General features: G+C 36.2%; 1 protein-coding gene across 1 annotated transcript in view; it reads right to left on the reverse strand.

The window, feature by feature from the left end:
- Positions 1-20,094, reverse strand: part of STPG2 (sperm tail PG-rich repeat containing 2) — a 597,856-nt gene that overhangs the window by 545,631 nt on the left and 32,131 nt on the right. The window contains exons 6-7 of the mRNA XM_070452400.1: positions 17,343-17,455; positions 12,317-12,428 (exon numbers count right to left, since the gene is read on the reverse strand). Coding sequence (XP_070308501.1) covers positions 12,317-12,428; positions 17,343-17,455 — 225 coding nt within the window. The remainder of the gene's footprint in view (positions 1-12,316; positions 12,429-17,342; positions 17,456-20,094) is intronic.

Here is a 20,094-nt window from a genome sequence, read left to right on the forward strand (position 1 = left end):
AGGGCAAGTATATAGGCTTAGAATGGCAAAGTAAGTTGCCCATGCTCACACAACTAGTATGTAATGGAGCAAGAAATTGCAGTGTGATTACAAAACCTGAACTCTTTACCACTAAAATACAAATTAATGTAAGAAAGCTTTATTTATTTTACATAGTTCTTAGATTTTTCCCACAAATACGACTTCAGTATATATAAAACTCACTAATAATAGTACAAACTATTATACAATTACACTTGAAGATAGATGCTCTTTTAAAAGATACTGAATCACTGTTTAAGCAATTAAAAAAAAGTTTCCAACTTCAACTTCACTGCTTTTCTCACACTTTTCTCCATTCATATTTTAATGATTCTATCTTTTCCTCCAACCTTTCTTGACATCTTTTTTTTCTTTTTGAAATCCATAACTTAAAACTTGGAAAAGATATCTTAAAAAATAAGAAAAGTGATCACTCAGATTTCTAGGTACAGTAACCATAATTCAAACAATTAATTTGTGTTTGCGGAGAAAATAATTTTCTGCAAATCTTCTTAAATGTTTGTTTATCCTCAAAGTTCATTTCTTTCAAGGTAACCACTACATATTTCTAGCTGCAATAAATTACCAAGTATCTGTTATAATGCCCACTAATCAGGTAGTTTAATAAATATTAAAGGCTAGCAGTGAAAAGTGAAAAGGTGGAATTTTGCATCAGAAATATTGGAACCATTCACCCATAAAATAAAATCATCAGAATTATTGTAATGACAGACTTCAAAAATAGTCACAAAAGGCTATATATTATTTCTGCTGCTTATGTCGTTATTAATCTTTTTAGTGTATTTTTACTTATTTCATACTACAACTTTCTACTTGAAGACTTCTATTTAATATCTTAGGTAGATATTTCTACCTAATATTTACTTAAGACAAATACATTATTTTTAGGTATATTCTATAGGAAAACCAACTTTATTGATTATAATTTTAAAATAACTTTAAAATTCTAACAGTTTTCATAAATTTATATATTAATAGATAAGTAAAATGAAAAATCTATAACTCAGTCTGCAACTAGAATTTAAATAACATTTTAAAATATATGGTTCCAAGTTATTTCTATTTGGCAGAACTTCCAAAGAAATAAAACTTCCAATTTAGATTTGCTCATGATAACTACAAGGCACATAATTTTTAACCTTTTATTTTATTGAATATGGGAAATTAACAAATAAATAAGGTTTTCTGTCAATAAAGACTCAAAGTATTGGCGCCACCTAGTGAAATTTTAAAAAAAGAAATGGCAACCCACTCCAGCATTCTTGCCTGGAAAATCCCATGGACAGAGGATCCTAGCAGGCTACAGCCCATGGGGTTGCAAAGAGTCGGACATGACTGAGTGACTTCATTTTCACTTTCAGTGAAATTTTACTCAGATTTTTAAGTGGTCAGGAGCTATTTACAGCAATTTCTTAAGTCTTTTATTACCAAATCAAAGAGTTTCAATAGAAATAACTTAAGTATTTGTATATATTAAAGACTTCGTTAATATTAAAAAGAATACTAACAAGAAATTTCATTGCCAAGGCAAGACATATTCCTGTGGAAAACATTCAGGTTGAATAAAAGTTAATATTTGGATTTCTTTTCTCATGTATATATCAGCTATATTGAGATATAATTTTTACATTATATCATATAATTTATCCATTAAAATGTACAACTCGGGTGTTTTTAGGGTATTCACAGAATTACAAAACCATTAGAGATATATTTGTATTTCTTAATAGAATTTATCAGTAGAGTCAAATGCCAGAATAAATTCAAAAGATATATTGTAATAATATTGTGCCTATAACAGAATTAAATAGATTTCAAGAATATGATAAACAAAAATCACAATCATTCATATTATCATATTTATATTTGAGTTATGAATATTCATGTTTGTACTCATATTATTGGGTTTCCCAGGTGGCTGAGTGGTAAAGAATGCCCCTACCAATGCAGGAGAAGGGGGTTCGATCACTGGGTCAAGAAGATCCCCTGCAGAAGGAAATGGCAACCCAGTCGGAGCCTGGAGGGCTACAGTCTACGGGGTCACAAAAGAGTCTGACATGACTTAGTGACCAAACAACAACAATTCATATTATTATATATTGTATTTTGCTGTACCATCAGAAAATATTTACATCCAAAGACATTAGAGCATTTACTTGCCTAATTACTTTATTGCTTTAAAATTTATCCTTCTAAGGCAATATTATAATTGGGAAGCAAGAGAAAATAAATATTTTAAAGTAAAACTGCACATTTTTCAGATTTGTAATCATTCATTCAAAAAACATTATGTATCTTACTTCTCTAACTATAGGAATACAAAAAAAAAAAGGAAGAAAGAAAGTACAATGAAAGAGTCCTGTTCTCTAAGAATAATGGTTTAACTGGGGACATAAGATAAATACATTTTTTAAAAAGATTTCATGTACAAGAAATAAGTTATTTCTTGTATATGCTATTCAAATTAATCATAAGTTAAGAGAAAAACAAATCAAATTTACAGAACTCCTAAAGGTCAATAAGAAAAAGACAATAAAAATTTTAAATGGGCCAAGTCTAGTTAGACATTTCTCTAAGGAAGATATACAAGTGACCAATAAGTGTATGAAAAGATACTCAATATCATTAATGTTTAGGAAATGTAAATCAAAACTGCAAAAATATATCACTTCACACCTACTACGATGGCCATAATCAAAAAGAAAAACTATAGCAAGTGCTGCAATGGTGGAAAGAAATTAGAACCTTCATATTTTAGTGATCACAAGGTAAAATAGTGCACCTGTTTGTACCACAAAAAGTTAGAATTACAGTATTATACAACAATTCTACTCCTACCCAAGAGAATTGAAAACATATGTCCATACAAGACTCATACACAAATGTTCATGGCATTATTCTTTTTTTTTTTGAAGGAATTTTTTTTTTCTTTTTTTTTTATTTATTTTTTATTAGTTGGAGGCTAATTACTTCACAATATTGTAGTGGTTTTTGTCATACATTGACATGAATCAGCCATGGATATACATGTATTCCCCATCCTGATCCCCCCTCCCCACCTCCCTCTCATGGCATTATTCTTATGCTTTCACTTAGCATACTGCTATACTTACTACTTTTCTTCTTAGCTAAAAAGTGATTATGACCCAAATGTGTGTCGACTAATGAACAGATAAACAAAATGTGGTATATCCATACAATGTAATATTATTCAGCCACAAAAAGAAATAAAACACTGATACATGCTGCATCCGAGAAAACACTATGCCAAATGAAAGAAGTCAATAAAGGACAAATGTGTATGATTCCATACTATGAAATGTTCAGACAAACAAATCTACAGAGCCAGAAAATGAATTATTGATGGCCTAGAGCTAGGAGGATTGGGGGAGGATGGAAATGACCGCTTACTGGGGTGAATTAAAATATTCTAGAACTGACTGTGGTGACAGTTGCACAACTCTGAGGACACACTAAACCATGAAACTATCTACTTTAAATAATCATATCACACATGAACTACATCAGAATAAAGCTATTTTTTCCAACAAAGCAAACCTCTAAAAGAAAAAGAAGTAAATTTTGAGGTTGGGGCAAGATAGTGGAGTACAAAGATCTTGAGCTCACCTCCCCTCATGAGAACACCAAAATCACAACTATCTTCAGAACAACCGTCAAGGAAAAAGCCTGGAAAGATCTTCCACAACTAATGTCATAAAGAAGGAACCATGAGACAACGTGGACTCCAGGGAAAAAGCAGTAATTTTATAAGAGCCTGAGCCAGAGCTTCCTGCTAGTCCTGGAGAGCCCCCCATGGAGCTAGCAGGTGGCTATGGCTCACACAGAGAACAAAAGCACTGGTGGTAGCCATTCTTAGGAACAATCTACTGTACTAACAATGCTGTTGGTGGCTGCCATCCTAGCTCATTTGTGCCAAGACCTGGCCACATCCAGTAGCCTGTAGGTGGTGTAGGGACATTTCAGGCCAAATAACTAATTGAGCAGGAACACAACTTCACTCATCACCAGACAGGCTGTCTAAAGACTTCTTGAGCCCATAATCACCTCCAGACACTGCCCTGCCCACTAGAAGGTTAAGACCAGCTTAATCTACAGCAGCAGGCACTGCCCCTCCCTGTGGGAAGCCTGCACTAGCCTCTAGACAAGCCTCATGCATCAGGGGGCAAACACCATGTACAAGACAACTATGATCCCACAGCTTGCAGATCCACCCCACTACAGCAGGCCAGACCTTACCCTGGGACCAGGTGGGCCCTGGACCCACCCACTAGCAGGCTAGCACAAGCTTCAAGACAGTCCAGATCCCACACCCAACTGTGTGAAGAACCTCCCACATACACACAAATGGTCTGAAACAAGCTCTGAGATCCTTGGGCCCTACCGCCAGGCTCCAGGAACAGTTCTGCCTGCCAAGAGTCTAGCACTAACCCCAGGAACAGGCGTCACCCACAGTGGGCAGGCGACAGTCTCAGAGTCTTCAGGACCCTACACTGCCCACCACTGAGGCAGTACTAGCCCCACGGTCCCCTAGGGTCCTGAATCTAACCACGTGGTGACCAGACTCCACTGAACAACAGCCAGTAGCTCCCACACAAGGTAGGGCGTGGCAACCCACTGGACAAGGGGCCAGCAAAGCCTACCCGAACACTTTCAAATAAGGACACACCAGCCCTCATATGAGGAACCCCTCCAACATATAGCTTGGGTGATAAGAGGGGAGTGTGCTGCTAAGACACATACGACATCCCCTACAGAAGGTCACTTCTACAAGGTTGAGAAATGTTAACTAATGTACATAAAAATACATTTTTAAAAAATTGCAAAACTAACACATAAAAATAAAATTGCAACCTAGACAAAATGAGGCAGTGATGAATATGTTCCAGACAAAGGAACAAGATAAAATTCCAGAAGAAGAACGAAGTAAAGTGGAAACAGGCAGTCTACCAAGAAAGACTACAGAGTAATGATTGTAGAGATGACCAAAGAATTTGAGAAAACAGGTGCACAGTGTTTAACAAAGAGTTGGAAAATATAAAGAACAATCAAACAGAGATGAAGAACACAATAACTGAAATGAAAAATACACTAAAAGGAATTAAGAGGAGGCTAAATGATACAGAGAAATGGATCAGACAGAATGATGGAAATAACTGCCACTGAAAAGGAGAAAGAAAAAAAGAATGAAAAGAAATGAGAGCAGTTTAAAAGACCTCTGGGACAACATCAAACACATAAATTTTCTCATTATAGGGGTCCTAAAAGAATGAGAGAGAGAAAGAAGGGGCCTGAGAAACTACTAAGACATAATAACTAAAAACTGAAAACTTCCCTAACCTGGGAAGGAAAACAGACATCAAAGTCCAGGAAGCACGAAGAGTCCCATACAGGATTAACTCAAAATGGAACAGGCCAAGGCAGATTGCAATTAAAATGGCAAAAATTAAAGATACAGAGAAAACATTTAAAGCAATAAGGTCAGCCACAAAGCAAGCCTTGGTAAATTTAAGAAAACTGAAATCATATCAGGCATCTTTTGTGACCACAACACCATGAGATTAGAAATCAACTATAAGAAAAAAACTGTAAAGAGCACAAACAGTATGTTATGAGTCACCAATGGATTGCTGAAGAGATTAACGAGGAAATTTTTAGAAATACCTGGAGACAAATGAAAATGAAAACACGACAATCCAAAACCTATGGCATGAAGCCAAAGCAGGTCTAACAGGGAAGCTTACAGTGATACAAGCTAACTTAAAAAACCAGAAAAATCTCAAACAACACCAAGAGAAAGAACAGAACACAAAGTTAGTAGAAGCCAGCTGATGGAACTGCCTCTATTTCATGTTACTATGCCTCCCTTCGAGAAGGAACTGCCACTACTCACCTCCGCTACTCACCCCCCAGGGCTGGATCCACCACCCACCATTCAAGGCCAAGACCCTGGCTCTGCACCAGTTCTCCAGGCAGCCTCATCTCAGACACTGGCACCACCACTGCGGCCTACAGGCACCACTGTGCCTATACCAGACCAGCTCCAAGAGAACCCCCACTCCCTTTCCCATGGGATCTTTTCCTAGGCACAGAGAGAAAAATGCATGGGGAAAATCACCTTTCTGGTGTGATTTTCTTCTTCTTTTGTCTTAATAATTGAACTTTTACTTTAGATAAAGTATTCTGTATATCTTTCATAACTTAGCTGTGGACTGAGGGATGAGGTCATGCAGGCAAAATGCCTTCTACAATTTCCTACATGACCATCCTTAGTTTTGAAGCTCCTTGAGGACTCCGTAGCTTCTTCATTGCACTGCAGAGCTTTCCCAGAGCTATTTGCATCAGGATATAGTTGTTTATTGAGTGTTACTATTTTATGGGGAGAGAAGAATGTTGGGACTCCAAGTTCACCATCTTGCTGATGTCATTGCCAAAAAATATTTTGTTTAAAAAACTTGTTTCCTGACTGCCAGTCTCCAGTCCCACATGTAAGAAAGTTTAATGTTGACACTCTTCCCTGACAAGAAGTAAAAACCTGAACAGCGTGAAAAATCAAACTCTTCTTGAATCCATGAGAGAGCAGAGACACAGGGCAAAATGGCTGCCCCCGAGACTGGAGAGACAGACAAGCCAACCAAGATGTCACCGCTTACCAGAGCAGAAACTTACACGGAGAAGCCGCTGTGGGAACCACTGCCAAGGCAGGGAAATCTGAACTGTATTTGATGTATTGCTGGAGGCTCAGTGCAGACAAGTCTGAAAGTTAAAAACTCCAGGGTCTCAGTCATAGACAAGGACCCCACAATTCTCATCTACTCCAGGAGCTCAACTTAGATTCTCACAGTAAATACTGGAGTAAAATCCCCTTAAGTTTCTGGCAGAGACAGAGGAAAAGGAATCATTTTGAAATATACCAGAACACTCTGTTTATCTTAACAAGGCCTGCTCTCAGGAGAATATCATTAACCACGGTCTAAACTGCTGCATTATTATTCACATCTAGTAAACCTGGTATAAGAAAAAAAATCCAGTCCTGCCTTCCACACAAAATAAAGAAAATACCCAACTCCAGGCCACACTAGCCATTCTATTCCAGCTAAGGAGAGAGAAAAACACTGAGAAACATTTGTGGAGTTCACAGTCCAGAGACATGGGCTCACTAAAAGACTGAGAGCTAGTCATAGGATTGTAGAACACTCCTCCTTCCCCAGACTACATTACAAAAGGCATATTTTCATCAGTTTCTTTACCTGATAAATCATGTCAAGTGCTAGAGATTTAATGTTTTTGTCCCTGCAAGATACACATTTAAACCTATTCCCCCAATGTGATGGTATTTGAAGGTAGTGCCTCTGGGAAGTGATTTACTCATGAGGGTAGAGCTCTCATGAATGAAATTAGTGCCTTTATTTTAAAAAAAAAAATCCCAGACAGTTCCCTTGCCCCTGCCACTATGCAAAAACACAACAAAAAGATGTCTATGAGCAGGACACAGGCCCTCAATAGGCAATGAATTTGCTGGCACCTTCATCTTAGACTTCTCAGCCTCACAGAACTATAAGAAATAAATTTCTGTTGCCTATAAGACACCCAGTCTATGGCATTCTTTTATAGTATCCCAAGCTGACTAATACATCCAGTTATTAAGGAAAAATTACACCAAATATTAGAAAACAAAAACTCCTTTGGAAGAGGTAGTAAGCAACACAACTGGGAACCAGGCACAGCAGAGATGGTGGAATCAATCAGATTGGGAATTTAAAATATGTGTGATTAACTAGCTAATTTACCCTTTACAGGAAAAAATCACAGAATATAAGAATAGATAAGCAATGGAAGAAGGGAGATAAAATCCTAAAAGAAAAAGAAAAATTTTAAAGTAAATGTTAGGGACCAGAAACAAGAACACAAGTGAAAAATGCCTTTGTAGGTTTATCAGTAAACTGGAGAAACCTGAAAAAACAATCTCTAGCCTTGAGGATATATCAATAGAAACCCCCAAAACTAAGTAGTAAAGAGAACAAAGACTGGGGGGAAAAAATCAAAACAGACTATCCAAACACTGGGAGACACCTCCAAAGGTTTTATATACGTGTAATGGTAGTACTGAGCTTTCCAGGTGACTCAGTGGTATAGAATCCGTCTGCCAAACAGGAGATGTGGGTTCGATTCCTGGGTCAGGAAGATCCTGCTGGAGAAGGAAATGGCAACCCACTCCAGTAATCTTGCCTGGAGAATTCCATGGACAGAGGAGCCTAGTGGGCTACAGTCTATGGGATTGCAAAAGAGTCAGATATGTCTTAGTGACCAAACAACAATAACAAATGGTAATACTAGAAGTAGAAGAAAGAGAAAAAGGAACAGAAGAAATATATGAAAAAGTAATGACTGAGAATTTCCCCCAAATTAATTTTGGACATCAAACCACAGATCTAGAAAGCTCAGAGAACACCAGTGTCCCCAAAACAAAGAGAACTGTTGAAAACACTATACCTAGGCATATCATCTTCAAAATACAGAATTAGATAAAGAAAAAACCCTGGTAGAAGCCAGAGGAAAAAACACCTTACATAAAGGGGAACAAAAATTACACTTAACTTCTCCAAAGAAACTTTGCAAGCAAGAAGAGAGCAAGGTGAAATAAAGTGTTGAGAGGAAAAAAAAAAAACCTAGAATTCTGCACCCTTTATTATCCTTTAAAAATGAAAAAAATTATTATCCTTTAAAAATGAAAGAGAAATACTTTCTTAGACAAACAAAAATTGATGAAGTTTGTTGCTAGCAGACTTGCCTTAAAAGAAACGCTACATTTCCTAAAAAGAAGGAAAGTAATACAGGTCCAAAATCTGGATCTGCATAAAGGAAGAGAATTGAAGCATGCATAAGTAAAGGTAAAACAAAAAGTTTTATTTTTCTTATTCTTTATGGGTCTAACAGAGCCATTATTATTTTTCTCAAATAATTATTTTCCTCAAAATAATAGCAACAATTTATTCAATTATGTATGTGTATATATATACACACACATATACATATGTTTCTATATGCTTAAACATAAGTGAAATGTATGACAACAATGATGTAAGCAATAGAAAGGAAAAACTAGGATTTTTTTTTTAATTACAAGGTACTCACACTACCCATGAAGTAGTGCAGTATTATTTAAAAGTAAACTAGAATTAGTTATAAATATATAAATATATATTGCAAATTCTAGAACACTTAAAAAGTCAAAAATGAAGTACAGCTATATTCTAAAAAAGGACAGAAAAGGAATCACACAAAATAATTAAAGCCACAAAAGGCAGGGGGAAGAAATGTACAGCAAAAATATCAACAAAGTGGGAGTTCCTTGATGGCCTAGTGGGTAGGATTCTGGGTTTTCACAACCATGGCCTAGGTTCCTGAGATCTTACAAGCTGTGTGGTACAGGCAAAAAAAAAAAAAAAAAAGAATAAGGGCAAACAGAAAACAGTAGTGTATACTAATTCAACTATACCAATAATCATTCATGGCAAAGATCTAAATGCACTAATTAAAAGCCAGATTGTCAGAATGGATCCAAGATATCACTATAGCTGTACAGTAAGCCTAGTCTACAAAAATCCCACTTTAAATATAAAGATATATAAATGTAAAGTAAATGGATAGGGAACAATATATCACATTAATAGTAAACAAAAGAAAGCAAGAGTGAAGGTGTTAGTTGCTCAGTTGTGACCAACTTTGCGACCCCATGGACTGTAGCCCACCAGGCTCCTCTGTCCATGGAATTCTCCATGCAAGAATACTGGTGTGGGTAGCCTTTCTTCTCTGGGGGATCTTCCCAACCTAGGGATCAAACCCAGGTCTACCTGTATTGCAGGCAGATTCGTTACCATCAGAGCCAAAATAGAAAGCTTTTTATTCAGAAAGAGTATACTTCAAAGTAAAGATAATTATCAGGGATAAAGAAGGTCATTACATAATGGTAAAGGGGTCAGGTCTCTAAAAAGACGTAATGATCATTAAGGTGTAGGCACCTAACAAAAGAGCATCAACTAAATGAGGCAAAAACTGATAGAATTGCAAGGAGAAATAAATGAATCCACTATCACAGTTGGAAATTTCATCCTCTCTCAGAAGTAGACAGACCAGTGGGCATAAAATCCATAAGGACATGCTTGAACTCAGTAACAACCATCAGTCAACTAGATGTAATTGATACCTACATGCTACTTCATCCAACAACAGCAGAATACACTCTTCTCAAGCTCATATAGAACATTTACCAAGATAGACCACATTTTGAGTCATAAACACACTTTCACAAATTTAACAGACTAGAAATCATACAATGTCTGCTCTCAGACCATGTAGAATTAAATTAGAAACCAAAAACAGAAAGATCAATGGAAACTCACAAAATACATGGAGATTAAGCATCACAATTCTAAATAACACATGGGTCAATGAAGAAATCTCAAGAGAGATTTTCAAATATTTTGAACTAAATGAAAATGAATAGAGAAACAGTCAAAAATTGTGAGACACAGGATAAACAGCTCTTACAGGGAAATTTATACCACTGAAAACAGATATGAGCATCTAAGTTACCACCTTAGAAAAAAATTTTAAAAGAGCAAATACAAAATAAAATATTAAGTACCCAAGTAAGACATTAAATACCAAAATAATAGCCAAGAAAATAACTAAGAATTAGAGCAAAAATCAATGAAGTTAAAAAATAAGAAATGAACAGAAAAAAGCAACAAAACCAAAAGCTGATTCATTGAAAAGATCAATAAAATTTATAAACCTCTCACCTGGCAAACTAAGAAAAATGAGAGAAGACATAAATCACTAATATTAGAAATGAAGGAGGAGACATAACTATAGGCCTCATATACATTAGAAGAATACAGGAATGTTATAAACAACTCTATGCCCACAAATTTGATAACCTAGATGAAACAAACCACTTCCTTAAAAGGTTCAACTGCCCAAAAAAAAAAAAGGTTCAAATGCCAAATTCTCATAAGAAGAAATAGATGATCTGAATAGGTCTAAACCTATTAAAGAAATCAAGACAGCCTTCCAAAACTAAAAGTACCAGACCCGGGTGGGTTCACTGGTAAATTCTACCAAACATTTAGGGGAAAAAATTATACCAATTCTCTACAGGTTCTTTCAGAGGACACAAATAGAAAGAATACTTCTTAACTCATTGTATGAGGCCAGTATTACCTTAATACTAAAACCAGACAAACACATTACAATATAACTACAGACCAATCTCTCTCATGATTCTTAATTAACACTTTTTTTTATCTTGTTTGAGATTTATAATTATTATTCTATGAAAACAACTGCATTTTATTTCCCTGTTAATGTATCTTTTTCTAATAACTCTATAAGCAGTATTTTTCACTGCTGATTAATATTCAGGGGAAAACCAAGGAAATCAAGTAAAGAGAAAATTCTTATTGAAATACTCACTGATTTCTCAATTGAGAATCATTTATCCTTACTCTAAATGGATCCATTTTGAAATGTTTATCCTATAACCTTAAAGTTTTTAAGTTTAAATATAAACTTTAAAAAAAATCCAAGGTTTCTGTGACTACAAAAAATCCAAGGTTTTTATGACTACAAGTTCCAAATGATTAAACTGAAGCATAGCGAGAAAAAAAAAAAGTTAATGGCATTTAGAGTTTTATATTCATAAATATAAACTAGAACAGTGAAAATAAAAACGATGTACTATTCAGACTGTACCAAGAATATTATTCTTAGTTCTCAACCTCTTATCTTGAAGAGAGAAAAAGTCAAAAACTGAAGATCCCTAGATAACCTCAAAGGAAGATAAGTTATCTTGAAGTTAAATACTGAGAATAATCAAACGTATTTAGAACGTTTATCCTTAAGAGAAAAGATTTAAAGGCGAATTCAAAAGAAGTCATAGAAAAAGGGAGAATTCAGTAGACAGCAAGCAGGTAAAGTTAAGTCAGTTTAGGAAGGAAAGAAACAGAGTAATCTGCTACTGGAACAAGAAGCCTCAGGGGTATGGAGTGTTTTAACCACAAGAGGTGATCAAGCAGAAATAGCGATCACTTGAAGGAAATTTTAAATACAGTTCCTTAGTTCCTTCCACAAAATTCACCGAATGACAACTACCCAGCAGGCAGAGTACATCTAAGAGTACTCTAACTTTTTTTTTCAGATTCAATGACCTTAACATCTAGAATGTAGATGAAATGGCTAATTTTTAACTTACCTCTTTTTCCTCCTGCAATATTTTTACTTCACAAAGTTGTCGGAGATTTGAGCCGCTATTTTGCTGTTGATCTTTCTTGATGTTTACATTTTCATAATGAGGTGACTTTTTCCTTTAAAAATCAAGAAAAAAAAACCTTATTCTCAATTTCAAATATATAAATGTCTATGTAAGCTAAGAGAATATTTTTACACAAACATTTCCTGCTTAAAAAGTATTCAGTAAGATCGTGTTATTGATGATAAACACATCTGGGTGTTGTTAGGCCAATATATCCTCAGTGAGTGCTAAGTCACTTTAGTCATGTCCAACTCTTTGCAACCCTATGGACTGTAGCCTGCCAGGCTCCTCTGTCCATGGGATTCTCCTGGCAAGAATACTGGAGTGGGATGCCATGCCCTCCTCCAAGCGATCTTCCTGACCCAGGAAATGAACCTGTGCTTCCTACGTCTCCTGCATTGCAGGCAGCCAGATTCTCTGCGTGCTGAGCCATTGTGGAAGTCCCAAGGGAAAAACAATTAATGCTACTTATATCACAAAACAATCAGAAAAAAATGGCATAAAGAAAGATCTTTGAAAATGAAAAGAAAGCTTATTTTCCCTGAAATTTACACAACCTCAAGTGAGAATAATAAACCAAGTAAGCAATGAGTAACAGTTCTGGAGTCAGACAGCCTGATGTGAATCCTAAGATTGCTCCCTACTAACTAGGTGACCTTGCACAAATTGCCTAACTTCTCTAAACTTCAGATTTGACTCTTCTTCTGTAATTAGAAATATTAATAACCAATTCTCAAGGTAATGATTAGAGCAGATAATTATATGTGAAGTGTTTGGTGGCAGACATTTTTTCTAATTCTTAAACAGAATTCTGGGGAAACAGTTTCACATTAAACACTTCCAATGAGCTATAATGAACATAAGCAGATTATAGAAAAATAAAAACAAATGCTTATGTTGCATAATTGTCATTACTTTTTTGTTTACACATTACTATGAGTTAAACAATGTATAGAACATCTCAGTTCACTATCAAATGCTGGCTTCGTTGATTTTTTTACATGAAATTCAACAAACATTTTCAAAACCTCAAATAGTTTTATGGATAAAAAATTTATATTAGGGATATCAAAAGAGTCACATATCATTTAGGTCTGTTTCCCACACTAAAAAAGAACAAACAAAACCTATAAGCCTATCTTTCCATTTAGAATAGTCAAATATTTCCATTTTTTAACTTTTTATTTTGTATTGGAGTATAGCTGATTAACAATGTGATAGTTTCAGGTAAACAGCAAAGGGACTCAACCATACATATACATGTATCTTCCTGTCATTCAGTTGCCCAGTCATGTCTGACTCCATGTGACCCCAGAGACTGCAGCATGCCAGGCCTCTCTGTTCCTCACCATCTCCCAAAGCTGCCCAAATTCATGTCCACTGCATTGGTGATGCCATCCAGCCATCTCATCCTCTGATGCCCTCTTCTCTTCCTGCCCTCAATCTTTCCCAGCATCAGGGACTTTTCCAGTGAGTCAACTGTTGGCATCAGATGACCAAAATACTGGAGTTTCCGTTTCAGCATCAGTCCTTCCAATGAGTATTCAAGGTTGATTTCCATAAGATTGACTTGTTTGATCTCCTCGCTGTCCAAGGGACTCTCAGGAATCTTGTCCAGCACCACAGTTCAAAGGCATCAGTTCTTAGGCACCCCGCCATCTTTACAGTTCAGCTCTCACAGTGTATGTGACCAATGGGAAAATGATAGCTTTGACTTTACAGACCTTTGTTGGCAGAGTGATGTCACTGCTTTTCAACACACTGTCTAAGTTTGTCATAGCTTTCCTGCCAAGAAGCAAACGTCTTCTGATTTCATGGCTGCATTCACTATCCACAGTGATTTTTGGAGCCCAAGAGGAGGAAATCTGTCACAATTTCCACCTTTTCCCCCTCTACTTGCCATGCAGTAATGGGGCCAGATGCCATGATCTTAGTTTTTTTAATATTTATTTTTAAGCCAGGTCTTTCACTCTCCTCCTTCATCCTCATCAACAGGCTCTTTAGTTCTTCGCTTTCTGCCATTAGAGTGGTACAATCCACATATCTGAGGTTGTTGATGTTTCTCCCACCTATCTTGATTCCAGTTTGTAACTCATCCAGCCCTGCATTTCTCACGGATGTACTCAGCATATAAATTAAACAAACAGGGTGACAGCAGACAGGCCTGTCATACTCCTTTCTCTATCTTGAACCAATCAGTTCTTCCATACAGGGTTCTAACTGTTGCTTTTTGACCCGCATAGAGGTTTTTCAGGAGACAGGTAAGATTGTCTGGTATTCCAATCTCTTTAAGATCTTTCCACAGTTTATTATGATCCACATAGTTAAAGGTTTTGGCAGAGTCAATGAAACAGAGGTAGTTGTTTTTCTGGAATTCCCTAGTTTTCTCTGTGATACAGCGAATGCTGGCAATTTGATCTCTGGTTCCTCTTCCTTTTCTAAATCCAGCTTCACAATCTGGAAGTTCTTGGTTCACACAATGCTGAAGCTTAACATTCAGGATTTTAAGCTTGACCTTACTAGCACGGGAAATGAGTGCCACTGTCCGATGGTTAGCACAATATTTAGTACTAGCCTTCTTGGAAATTGGGGTGAGGATTGAGAAGTATAGTTACTTCTATAGTTACCTCTATACTTCTAGTGTAACTATACATATCTATGCTCCTCCAAACTCCCCTCCCATCCAGCAAGTACTTCCATTTTTATACCATATCAAATCTCCCAGAGTAATTATGACTCAATCAATAAACAAGAAAAAGAAAAAATGGTAGAAAACATTGACTACCAGAAGGAACCAAGACAAGTCCAAAGAAAAGATACAGTGAAGGCAGCAAACTAAAGAGTAGACAAATTATGGAAATGATGAACTATCTGAAGCAGTTAGGAGTGCAATCTATATGGATACATTCCTACTAGCAAAGTGAAAATGCAAACAGAAGAAAAAGAAGAAACATGACAAATAACAAAGATAAAAAAGAAAGTAACATTTAAAAACTAGGATGAGAATGGGAGCTGGACAGGGTTAGAGAAATAAAAGTGACCCTTATGAAGAAAATAGCAAGCAAAATTAGAGCGACATAATTAGAATACTGGTCACGCCTGAGGTACTCAGTTAGATGTGTAGCAAAATGGGCGGAAAACAATCATCACAGAACTACATACCCCAAAAAGTGTTAATTTTGCTTAATGTTAACAAAACTTCAATAAAACTGATAGACAGGCAGCCAGATAGGGAATCAACCAGCCAAACTGAAAGAAGAAAGAGTAAAGTACTAACAAAAGCATTATGTCAAAGGAATGAGCACCATTAAGAGCATTTGACAGACTTTGCTTTATTTGGAATGACAAAGATTAAATTTAGATCCCAGTAAAGCTGTATATACATGTTAAGCTTCCAGTGTAACTACTAAAAAATAAAAATACATTGTATATCTCCCATACTAGGAAAGTGAGAAGGGAAAAGGACAATAGAACAGGGTATAAATTCCCCAAAACAAGGACCACCTTTTATTCTTTTTTTTCAGTTACTAAGTTCATTACGAGGTTATAGCAAGAATTCAAACAATGTCTGTTCAATGAATGAACAGCAGCAGGGGAGTTTAAGCAAGAGTTTAAGCTAGGTCCACTGCTGGTATACACATGTATCTGAATGTGTCCAGCAAATTAACTGGAGGTAATCACTGTGGGACTTCCTATGAGAAAATTCATTGTATGAGAGAGAAAGGATCAGGCACATAAGCTGGAACCTGTTTAAAAAAAAAAAAAAAACTAAATCATGGAAAGCAGTTATAGATTCTGAGCAACATTGTATTTATTACTCAATTTTGCCCTCTATGGACTCATGTCTAAGACCTTACTCATGTCTAAGATAAGAGTATAAAAAAAATAAAGACGTTATTTTATAAGAAATTTATTTCCTAGTTAGACTTTGTAAATATTACCTTCAACCCAGTGTTACGGCTCTGACTCAAAGTGAGAATGCCTTCTCAATCTATCATTAGTCAGAAGAATGGACACCAGAGCCAGGAACAAGATACAGAATCCTGGGGCCACCTATTTTTATATTTTTCCTGAACTTTTGTCTATCTTGTAATTAAAGACAGCATATTTTAGTACTTAGACACATGGGCTATATATCAAGTTCTGCCACTGAACAGCTACATGATATTATCTATTATTTATTCTCTGACTCATTTTTCACTGATAAATAGACATAACAATAGTAACTACACAGAGACTTGTGAATATTAAATGAGTTAATACAAGTAAAACAGGTAGCACATGATCTGGCAGACTGAAAAAGCAATAATATTTACATAGGTTCAGTTCAGTTCAGTCCCTCAGTCGTATCCAACTCTGCGAACCTATGAACCACAGCACGCCAGGCCTCCCTGTCCATCACCAACTCCCGGAGTCCACCCAAACCCATGTCCATCAAGTCGATGATGCCATCCAACCATCTCATCCTCTGTCGTCCCCTTCTCCTCCTGCCCTCAATCTTTCCCAGCATCAGGGTCTTTTCCAATGAGTCAGCTCTTCGCATCAGGTGGCCAAAGTATTGGAGTTTCAGCTTCAACATCAGTCCTTCCAACGAACACCCAGGACTGGTCTCCTTTAGGATGGACTGGTTGGATCTCCTTGCAGTTCAAGGGACTCTCAAGAGTCTTCTCCAACACCACAGTTCAAAAGCATCACTTCTTCGGCACTCAGCTTTCTTTATAGTCCAACTCTCACATTGATACATGACCACTGGAAAAACCATAGCCTTGACTAGATGGACCTTTGTTGGCAAAGTAATGTCTCTGCTTTTTAATATGCTGTCTAGGTTGGTCATAACTTTCCTTCGAAGCCTAAAATATAACATTTCTTTAAGTTTTTTATACTGATTTTTCCTTTCATAACAGCATAACCTAGTCTAAATTATTAGTCAAAAACTACAGTAAAAGTATACTATTTTTTAACTTACTGGGTTATATCATACTGTCCAGGACCAGGCCCTGATGTTATAGGTAACTGGAGTCTTCCCAAAGAGTTGCCAAAATGTATCCCCTTGTATTTCAAAGTTGCTCTGGAAAAATCCTTTGGAAAAAAAAGGGAGGATGAGAGATAGTTTATATAAATCATGAAACAAAGTTTAACTTGACTCGTCTACAGCAAGGATAGCCTTAGTTAATGAGTTTCCCCTGGTAAATCATAGAATCTTCCCTGATATAACTTAGATAATCCAAGTTATCACTGTATCCCATTCCACTCCTAAATCAACCAGGATTCCCAGAGAAGGACCTCTAGCTTAGCATGAAAGTGAAAGTTTCTCAGTAGTGTCTGAATCTTTACGATCCCCTGGACTCTAGCCTGCTAGACTCCTCTGTCCATGGAATTCTCCAGGCAAGAATACTGGAGTGGGTTGCCATTTCCTTCTCCATCATAACTTCAACCAATATGAACAGCTTTGCTCTTGGCAGTACACTCAACAACCTAAATCCTTAAGGCTAATGAAAATCAGCTCCTTACCACTTAAATGAGGGAGGAAGGGCAGAATTGCATGATTTAGGGAAAGTCTAACACAAATGACTTAAATAGAACTTACATTAATTTTAAGAAATTAAATTAGAATTCAAACATCACCAACAGATACTAGATAATGTCTAACTACTTGATATTTAAGTCTATAAGATATTCATGTAAAATTTTCATAGAGTAACAAATACACAACAAAAATTACACTCAATTCATTTTATAGTTATTATTTGAGCTCAGGATCAGTACTTTAACCCCAAATAAGTCATTTGTGACATGAGAAATCAACAATCATCTTCCTTCACATCCACTATAATAAATACCAAAATTAAGCATGACTCACTGAAGATTTTGTTTCAGAGAAGTTAAAAACACCTGCTTTTGTTAGATACTAATAATATAATATGAAACAAGAACAGTAGTGTTTCTTATAAGAATTCTCTTATGTTGAGTAATCATTTAAAAAATTTATAATATCTTATTTTTTTAACTGATGTAAAGTTAAACTCTAGTCTATTTCACTTTTTTTTTCTATTTCACTTTTAATTCATATTTGTAAAAATACAGCTTTAAAATAGGCATGGATTATTAAAACAATATATATATACAATGAATAAAATCCCAGTAACATAAACTTGTAGTTTAACTGCATAAAACAGTGTGCCAGTTGTTCTAGGTGACCACTGCTGTTCTAGAACAGTGGAACCAATCTCTCTCAATTACCATTATAAGCAATATTAATTAAATAAATAGCGATTAAATGTTAAGAAGACAAAATTCTAGTTCAGACTGGTGAATCGAATCAGATTCCTGCCAGAATCTCAAAAGAAGAGTATAAAATAGACTCAAATTATCAGTGCTGGTAAAGAATCCACCTGCAATGCAGGAGACCTGGGTTCAATCCCTGCATTGGGAATATCCCCTAGAGAAGGAATGGCTACCCACTCCAGTATTCTGGTGTGGAGAATTCCATGGACTGTATAGTCACAGAGAGTTGGACATGACTGAAAGACTTTCACTTTTTTTTTTTTCTTCAGAAACTAAGAGAAGGTATCATTCACATTCACGTTCCACTTCAGGGAATTTCTGGAAAATATAGCACAGCAGAGATTAGAACCAGAAAAAGACCTCGCTGCATGTGAAAGAAACCTCAGTTGAACCCTATTAATATGCCCAGAAGATATATACTGGAGGTAAGGACAGACTCATGGGTAGTGAGTACAGAGCAATTCTCAAAACTACTAATAATCTTAGAGATTTATTTGCACTGGTGCCATTACATGAAGTGAAGAAAGAATGCTAAAACCCATTCCACTCCTGCCAAAATGGTTGGAAATAAACTGGAAGCACTGCCATTAATGGCCCTAACAAAGACAGACTTCCTAGTTAGACAGGCATCACTCCAGAAAGGTGACACAACAAAATTCAAAAATAAGCTGCTACAGCACAAAGATTTCCTACTATGTGAAAACATCTTTTATTTCCTAGAACTCACCACTAAAAACTAGCCCTCAAATACTATAAAATACAAAATCAATAAAACTCAACTTTTCCTTTTACACCCACCTAATCTTAAAGAATTAAACAGAGGCAAACACCATCTGACAGAACTTTGATGTTTGAATGAAACGAAATGGAATCTTTGTTGATTCTTTCATCATAGATGGTAATCTGAGACAGAAATTGAATTACAGTAAGTCTCCTTTCTTGGGGTGGTAGAGGATGTTGGAGCTGAGGGTATAGAAACAGGGAGTTACTAGCTATTTCCATGTAAGATTCAGACATATTTTGGAATGACTAGTGAACTAACAGAACAAATCAACCAGAAGGTAAATGCAAAAACTAATCCTATGGGAAGCAGCTAATCATGATAGCCAACATCCAGTAAGAAAATCTGACGGTCAAAAGAGTGGCAATGCTTACTACTTCTCTGTTGACTGAATTTGCCTTCTACAACACAATCCCCCAATGGATTTATGCCTGTATTCTGTGGAGTGCAAAAGGGCTATGATAAAAACCTAAAAGATCTATTTCATTAAAACACTGGTAAAAAATCAGTGCTACTTTTAGACCCTTCTAGCTAGTGGAGTATAACACAGAGAGAAAAGCACTATCTCCTGACTTCACTTCAGCTTATCGTGCAGCTTCAACTGTGATGGAGTACATGGGCAGAAATGCCCAGCAGAGAGCACCATCTGGCG

This window comes from Odocoileus virginianus, chromosome 21 (assembly GCF_023699985.2).
Source record: "Odocoileus virginianus isolate 20LAN1187 ecotype Illinois chromosome 21, Ovbor_1.2, whole genome shotgun sequence".
Taxonomy (NCBI): domain Eukaryota; kingdom Metazoa; phylum Chordata; class Mammalia; order Artiodactyla; family Cervidae; genus Odocoileus; species Odocoileus virginianus.